Genomic DNA, 8,821 nt, shown 5'->3' on the forward strand with positions numbered 1-8,821 from the left:
GGATTGGAACCAGCCACCTCTTGGTGCATGGGACAACGCTCAATCCATTGAGCCACACTGGCCGGGCCAAAGGAGAAGAACTTTTTTTAAAAAATCAAAACTGTGGGATCTTATACAAGACCAAAAAGATTCTTGACACCGTTCAATTCTTCCCTGTGTACTCTAAATTAAAAGGCAGAGGAGCATATGATGTGCTCTAGGAAGACTCCCCTCTGAAATAGTAAACCCTGAGCTATAACACTTAAAACTGTCAGCCATAGACTTCAAGAAAATTTATTTTCATGGACAGGCTTTCTCTACCTGTGCCCCACCAACGAGCTGCCCCTGGGTTTACTGAGAGCTCCACAAATCCTGGGCCTGCGAGGGCCTTGTCCTGTCCTCTGCCCTTCACAGGCCTGTGGTGTGGGAGCAGCCACTGCTCTGCAGAGAAGGCCAAGTAGGGTCCCCTCAGGACCACAACCCCCTTGGCTGAGGCTCTGCTCCTTGGAGGCAATGCTGCCGCCTTGTCCCCACCCCCAATCCCCCGCCACTGGCTCCACTGTGAGGGGGGGCTGGGAAAAGAAAAGGAAGCACCTTTGTCCCGAGTCCCCTCAGTCCCTTGAGATAACAGTTATGGCTCCCGCTCCTGGGAGTCCAACAGAGGGACCCATCCCTTCAAAGTGAGGGTCCTGTTCCTCTGCACCCTCCAAGACAGGACAGAGGATGGCCAGTGAGGGCGTGTGGCTCACCCACTGTCACAGGACCAGAAGTGACAGAGCCAGGACTCAGACTCCAAGGCCAGTTCTCTTTCCACTAGCCCAGAGGATGCAATGCCCCACCTTCTTCATTCTTCGGAGAACCACAGTTTCCAGCTGAGACACAGAAAATGAAAGAACTTGCTAGATTGAGCTCAGTTCCACACCCCCTTAGGGTTCCACCCAGGGCTGGGTTTGACCATCTGATTCTGGCCTCATTTTTTGGTTTTGTATTTTCAAAGCACAAATAAATCAAATACCCCAGGAAATAAGGGACCCCAAAGCCAAGTCCAATGGCTGGCCAGGGCTTTGAGTCAATACTCGAGTGTTTACCTCCCAAATGCATGAAGGAAAGAAACGTTGGGTACAAACGACCTCCGTTCACATTGTCCAGGCTTCCAAGTGCAGCGTGTGTCTGTCTGTGTGCTGTGTGGTTCCCGACCCCCACCGTGGCATGCTCCCGCTCCCGAATGTCGTCGGCCCGCCGGCTCCTTCGTGCTTTCTGGCTGCCTCTGCTCTGCACCCCAGAAAGCCCTGAGTTGGCTTCGGTTTGCTTTGCTGCCTCCGGTTTGATGTTCCTGTTCTCTGTTTGGCCCTCGTGTGTCTTCTCTCATCCCTGTTCATCCATCTGTCTCTCCTTTCTGTTCCTTTTCTGTTTGCGACATGTTATCTGTTCCATGTGGGATGGTTTCTTAACTGCGTGTGGTTTTTTTAAGATTAATTTTTTTAAAAAATAGCCTCTCCTCCTTCCTATTCCGTTCCCACCTGGCCCATTCCCCTTCCGCATGGTGGACCCTGCTTTAAAGTTCACAGGGCTCAGTCTCTCCCTGGGTCTGGGTGCCTGCGGAGTGGACTGTGCTTCCTCTGACCACTGTTCCCATCACCTCTGATGGGGCTTGACTCCTCCTGTCCTAATATCGTAGTTTCGACCAAAACCAAAGCAATGTTAAAAACCTCATGGACGCATATAACCTGAGCCCCTCTTCCAGCCTTCCCTCTCCTGTCCATGCTCATAACACCCAGAGACTGTGGATTCCGGCCACCTGCTGTGCCCTAACCCCTCTCCCACCTGACCCTCCTCCAAGCCCCCCAGAGCTTGGCCCACACATGCACACGCACGTGCACACGCACCAGGGCACCGCTTCTCACCCCTGTGCTTCCCTTGCAGATCCGCGTCGTGAAGGCGTTCCGTAGCTCTCTCTACGAAGGTCTAGAAAAGCCTGAGTCTCGAACCTCCATCCATAACTTCATGGCTCATCCTGAATTCCGGATCGAAGATTCACAGCCCCACATCCCCCTCATCGACGACACCGACCTGGAAGAAGATGCCGCGCTCAAGCAGAACTCGAGCCCGCCGTCATCGCTCAACAAAAACAACAGCGCCATCGACAGCGGGATCAACCTGACGACTGACACGAGCAAATCAGCTACCTCTTCAAGTCCAGGGAGCCCCATCCACAGCCTGGAGACGTCGCTTTAGCCGAGGACCCCACCGCCACCCACCTCCCGGGCACCCATCCATCCAGGCACCCAAGTCACTCAAGCAGCAACGAGCAACAGGAAACCAAATACTGGCGAGAAAACCGACATTTCCACCCAACAGACCCTTTTTCTGGCTGCGATGCTGTTTGAACTCTTTTCACTTTGAGGCAAGGGGCGGGGTCCCCTCGGGGCTTGCGGGAGTGAGCGGTTTTCCCAGAACAAGCCCCTGGGGCTCCCGCCCACACGTGGACCAGCCATGCACCCGCCCAGCCGCCATGTCCCTGCATGAATGTACTGTACACTTCCAGTCCTCCCCTTGTTTGGTTTTGGGGGTTGGGGGAGGGTTTTTTGGTTTTTTTTCTTAGGCGGGAACTGCAAACAGACTCTTTTCTGAGACTATCCAATCCACTGGTCTGTGAGTTTTTGAAATGCTTGCAAAGCATGGTCTCAGTTGTATAGGTTAATTTAACAACTTTTTGAAGTTGCAGAGCTTAACTCGCCTAGTAGATTTGCACCAATGGAACCGAAGAACTTCATAGACACTCACAAGGTTATATCCATTTCTTTATATCTATATCAACGTATACTTATTCAAGGCTGTATACGTCCATATAGATAGGTAGATATATATATATATATATAAATATATATACATGGATATATAAAATTTCTTTGCCGGCATGTTGCCTTGTTTCCGCTTAAATTGCTCTATTTTAACTTATTTATGTCCTAAAAGAAGAATGTAATTTGTTTACAAACCTGTAGATAATGTCTTTGGCTATTTGTATGGTTTAAGAACACTGGTGGCTGAGATGCTGTAAAAACAGCTCAGCCCAACAGACACTTCCCTGGATTGCATCCTTGATGTTTTACAATAGCCATGCTCTGATTTTTGCCTGCTACTTCCGTTCAATAATGTCACTACCACAGGAGGCGCAGGCAGGAGCCAGATGTCACCAAGTATCCATCCTGAGGGCTTTAACACCGGCTCGCGCTCCGTAGACGAAGGGAGAGGAGAGAGAAGGCTTCCCGGCTCGCGGCGCCAGTGGCCGTCCCCCCCGAGGGTGACACATTCGCAAAGGACTTGTTGAAGACTTTTCTCTCAATGAAACTCGCTTGGGTTTACCAGGAGCATTTCAAAAAGAGGTTCTCTGTGGCACTGTCTGTATAGAGACCGAGGTAGTGTTGCAATATTATAAATGCTATTGTGTTGATTTTTTTTTTTTTTTTTTAGTTAGTAATTCAGAGGTTTGTTTCATTATTAATTGCAGCATACGAGCTGTTGGCGTATCAGATGAGGATCATTATGGCTTGCTGCTTTTATTTTTATTTTTGAAGAAGAATAGCCTTTTTCTCTGCACTATTTAGATCCGAACAAACCTTATGATGTGTATATTGAGATGTATTCAGTGTGATTTTTAAACCAAATTGTCTTCCTATAGTCGCAATATATATACTGTAGCCTTTTAACAGCAAGTCTTGCTTTCCCTACAGAAAGCCATTCTGAAACCCTACAGTATCACAGGTGAGAAAAGGAGGTTATTTTTCCCTCGAGACAATTACAGCACTAGTAATCCCACTTAATAAGAGCTTATTTAATTGTATGTCAGCCTCTTAACTGCTAAGCACTTTGTGGGTATCAGCTTTTTTCATAAAAGAACTTTTGTATTTAATACAAAGTTTGCTTTGAGACTTTTCAGCATACGATCTTTTTCCATAAACTTGTACAGTGCAAAAGACATTTTGAATACCATGATCGATGACGTCCCATGCTTCAAGGAAAACCAAACACCTTCCGCCTCGCTTGTGAAACTCAGTCCTCACCCTGACCCTTCCCACAGCTGCTCTGCATCAGCCTGGCCCCTTCCCTTCTCCAGGCCCAGAGAATTCTTCCACACACAAGATGAGAGCCACTCGGGAAAAGAGCCATAGTCAGCTGGGAGGGCCTACATCTGGATGGCTGTGGAGAAACCTGAGGGTTTGGGATCCCAAGTCAGCCCATCCCACCTGACAAAATCTTCCTGGAAGGAGGACCTTCTTTGCGCAAGAGCATCGCCTGAATGTCGTGAAGAAATATCTCTTGAATGTACTCAGCAGAGGAAACTGCATCCCCAAAGGGGTGACCAGCCCTCACATAGGCTTATTGGATTCCAATACACCACCACCAAAAGCCAGCCCACTGCTCTCCTGCCTGCCAAGAAAGGAAAGACCTGCACACTGAAAACATGGGGCAGCCTTGGAACATGGGGGTTTTGTAGTTTCCTTTCTCAAAGTTTTCCATCTCCCCACTTCTTTGTTCCAATCTTGTGTCCCTGACCTCATTCCGTGACACGGGGGAAGTTGCCCTAGCACACCATGCTCCCTGTTTATTTGGAACCAGGACGCAAGGGAAACAGGAGGGGTTTCTCCAAGTGGAACATAGCTTGGGGAACAGGGAGAGATGGAAGCTACCAAGAATGCCCTGCATTAGTGTTGGTCTTTTCTTGTCAGGAATGATGGATGCTCACACACACACACACACACACGCACACACACGCACACACCCTCACTCTGACACTTGCACACACACCCACACACACAGGAAATGATTGGTTTGTCAAAACTCACTGTAGTACATAAAGCTTGCACTCTGTGTCCTATATCTAGCAGCATGGGGTACGTTTGGCAGTTCACCCCATTAGGGGGTAAATAATTTATGACCATTCATCTGTTTTTATGAATTTTTTTATCTAGACAATAATTGTAAATAAAGAACTCACCGTCTCTGTTCATTTAATACTATGCAATGCTTTCAATTGCTGACTCTTCTTACACCTGCACTGTGGTTCTGAAATGTCTGTGGTTTTAAAAAAAAAAAGGCAAAAAACAACATCAAACAGAACATAGTAAATATATATTTCCACTTTGCTTCTTTTCTGTCCTCTGGACAAAGGCTCCAGGAGGATTCAGTTCTAAGGCCTAAGCTCACCAACTTCTTTCCCCCTACAAATGAGAGAGGAGCAGAGGGGTGGCCCATTCAATGACCCCTGGGGCTGTAGAATCACCCACCTTTGGATGTGGGCAGGGAGGAAACCAAGGAGTTCCCTTGCAATTCAGGCAGCGCTTTCCCTAACTCAGAAGCAGCCTTAATTGCTCCCACCAACCCCTCACCATGGCCCCTTGCCCCCTTGTCCCAAGTAGACATGGAGTTGGCAAGAGGGAGGCTGCCCTGCTTCTGAGACCAGACCCATGGCAGTGACTGCAATGGTACGAGGTCTCTGGACATGTCTTATCCTGGGTATCCCAGTTAGTGAGTAGCCACTCTTTTCCCCAACCATGTTGAATTGTCACCTTTACCACACACTGATAGCTGAGATAGACTTGGGTCTGTTTCTGGAATTTATCTTCTAGTCCCTTTCTGGGTGTCGTATCTGGCACCAGCCATACAATTTTAATTATTGTTGCTTTGTATAATGTTTTATTATGTGGTAGGATAAGTACTCTTCAATCTTTTTTTAACAAAATTCCCTGGTTACTCTCTCATGTCTATTCTTCCCAGTAAACTTTAAAATCTTGCAAGTCCTCTACCCACCTCAAATACTGGGCCCTGTCATTCTGTGTGCAAACATCTTCCTACCATTGTAAGTGCTGTCCACTCAGGGTCACTAAATAGAGTATCCTGTAAGGAGAAACAAAAAGGACATCCTGAATCTTAAGGGAAGCCCAATATTCATTTCATACCCTCACTTGTTCCCTAAGCCAGGGTGTCCTTAGGAGAGGCCGCCAACCCCTCCCCGAATCCGAGTTTGGGGCCCAAAGTCACCCACCTTGGTTGTGCTATGGTGGACCTTTCATCTGCCTGGTCCAGACAAGAAAGAGGGGTCTCTCCCAGACCTGGGGCTACCTAAATTCATGGCCCAGTGGTATGTATTTCTAATTATCCCTCATGGAGAAATGTTTCTTTCTGCCTCCCTTTCCCAAGCTGCTTTTTTCGCTCTTTATTCGAAGTTTCCACCAGCTGTGTGATATGTCCTTTGGGATGCAGCAGTTTCTTGCCTGGACCTTCTCACCACCCTGACTACCCCTACTGTTCTTGCTCTACTTACAGGAGGCTGTCAGCTGGGCTCATTGTGACACACCTCCCATCCAAAACTCTCTCCATACTGTCCAAGACCCCACCATGGGAAGATCAGAGTGGAGAGGGTGCATTTCCTGAAGGCTTTTGCGTCTTCCAGAGCCAAGGCCTAAATCAGACAACAGCAGAAAATCCCCAGGTCCTTCCCAAGTTCCAAAGCAAGCTCTCCTGATCTGATGTAGAGATCCTATTTGCCAGGTGTGGGGAGGGGGATCCTAGGCCCTGGGAATCAGCCATCACCCGCTGCACCAGAAACAAGGTCCTTGAGACTGCTTTGGGACTGCCCTTCTCAGCCCCCTAAGTCTGTTTTGTAATGCCTGTGGTGCTCTCCCTCCGAACCTTTCCTCTCGGGGGGTGGCCGCACTTTGCTAACTCTTGTGTGCACATATTTTATAACAGAGTAGCGAGGAAATGGTGCCGCCTCCAGCTTCCACAAGCTGCCCAGGCTCTGTGGGGGCTCTGGGACAATCGGGGCTGGGAAGTGACTGTGCTCTTATTGTACACTCTTTATTTCTCTGTATCTCTGGCTTGTGCTTTTTGTAATTAATGGGATTTGTCTGCCTTTTCAACACTATACTGAGCAATAACAATAAATGCACACGTGGAAACGCAGACACCGTACACATCACAAGGCCTTTTTCCGAAAGACAGCTGGGTCCCCGCCCTCGTGGATCGGAACTCGGGGAAACTGAGTCCCTGGGAGGGGAAGGCACTTTTCCTAAGGGCGCACAGCTCAGTGGGTGGTCTCTCTCCTTCCAGCAGGTCACACCTTTCAAACATCCACCATTTGAGGGAGACAAGTTTATCCTGCCATGAGTCATTAACCTTCCATGGGGAGCAGCTGACGGTCTCAGACAGCAAGACTTTGGGTAAAGAGGCTTAAGGAGGGAGGAGTAGGAAGAGAGAGATTCAGGGGGCAGAGGCTGTGGGAGGCAGGGGCACAAACTGGGGAAAGCTAAGAATGGCCTGATGTGGGGTCTGGTATAAACCAGCGTGAGGCAATGGAAGATATGGACAAAAGATGTAGTTGGCAGCCCCTTCCTGGGAGGGATACGGAGGGGATCCTGGCACCCTAAATCCCAATGTTGGTCCAAAGGTTGAGGGTTGCACATACACACACCATACACATGCACTAAATTCGGGCTCTTCTCGGGGAGAACAGATCCCCAGATCAAGCACCATAGGCCCATTCAACTTCCAAACAGTTTCACACACAGGGTCCATTTAATCCCAACATCACCTTTCAAAGGAGGTATTATTGTAATACCCAGTTAACAGAAGAGGAGACAGCAGCTGGGAGAGAGAAACGGTGTGCCCACCAAGTAAGTAGGAGATACAGTCGCATTGATTGTCCTAAATCCCCAATCTCTCCAGCTTCAGCGACTACACCAGGGAATTCTTTTAATAACAACTATGCCCCATGCATTATATTTGTATTACATCTAATATGCTATTGTTCCCATTTTCCACTCAAGGAAATCAAGGTTCAGAGGGAAGGATATGACCTTATCACCCAGAGGATCAGTGGTGCAACAAGTACAGATCCAAGGCCAGGGCCTGTCCCTTGAAAAACAGGAAGCCCAAGAGCCCTGCCCCCTTTGTTCCCTTCTCCACCTTAAGCACTACCCCCTCACACCCCTGCAGTATTTCTCCATTAGAGGAAAATAAAGAGAAATGAAGACTCTTTTTTTTTTTTAACATAGCTTTATTGCTTTCAGAGCGAGGAAGGGCGAGAGAGAGAGTTGAAACATCAATGATGAGAAAGTCATTGATCGGCTGCCTCCTGCACGTCCTCGACTGGGGATCGTGCCCGCAACCAGGGCATGTGCCCTGACTGGGAATCGAACCTCGATCCTAGGTCAATGCTCAACTACTGAGCCACGCCCAGCCAGGCAGAAATGAGGAGTCTTGAAAGCTGGGGTGGGGGTGAGAGGGTGGGTTGCTGCCTAGAGGCCCAGCCCTGAATTCTGTAAAACCCGCTCCCCTGGGCCCTTTCCAAACTCCTTAATGGTCTGGGTCTTTCACACTTTCTTTCTTTCTTTAAAAAAATATGTTTTTATTGATTTCAGAGAGAGAAGAGGGAGAGAGAGAAACATCAATGATGAGTCATTGATCCATTGGCTTCTGGACGCCCCCTACTGGGGATGGAGCCCGCAACCCCACAACTGGGGCATGTGCCCTGACCTGAATAGAACCATGACCTCCTGGTTCATAAGTCAACTCTAAACCGCCGAGCCACATGAGCTGGGTTCTTCCACACTTTCTGAGACTTAACATCTCCCCTCCAGTAGTGACCATCTCCAGCTAGGGTTATAGGACAAGAAACTGAGTGTGACTTACCAAGGGGTGCCTAGGCTCCACCCTAAGTCACTAAACTCCTTGCCAAGAAGGGCCCTGCCTCTCTGCTGCTAGACCTGAGGGGAGCCCCAGGCTCTGTCCAGAGTGCAGCATTCTCAGTGTGCTTGTGGGAAACCAGGGACCTGAGGCTTGG

At 48.8% G+C, this 8,821-nt stretch overlaps 1 protein-coding gene across 16 annotated transcripts in view; it reads left to right on the plus strand.

Annotated features, from left to right (window-relative positions):
- The window catches only part of ATP2B2 (ATPase plasma membrane Ca2+ transporting 2), a 119,629-nt gene extending 117,415 nt beyond the window's left edge, over window positions 1–2,214 (plus strand). For 15 of the 16 annotated variants that reach the window (XM_087824639.1, XM_087824635.1, XM_087824638.1 and 12 more), the window contains one exon: window positions 1,903–2,214. In XM_087824639.1, the coding sequence (XP_087680765.1) occupies window positions 1,903–2,214 (312 nt within the window). The remainder of the gene's footprint in view (window positions 1–1,902) is intronic. The other variant, XM_087824644.1, reaches the window with a different exon arrangement.
- The last annotated feature ends 6,607 nt before the right edge of the window (window positions 2,215–8,821 follow it).

Source organism: Miniopterus natalensis, chromosome 15 (assembly GCF_054644295.1).
Source record: "Miniopterus natalensis isolate mMinNat1 chromosome 15, mMinNat1.hap1, whole genome shotgun sequence".
In the NCBI taxonomy this organism is placed as follows: domain Eukaryota; kingdom Metazoa; phylum Chordata; class Mammalia; order Chiroptera; family Miniopteridae; genus Miniopterus; species Miniopterus natalensis.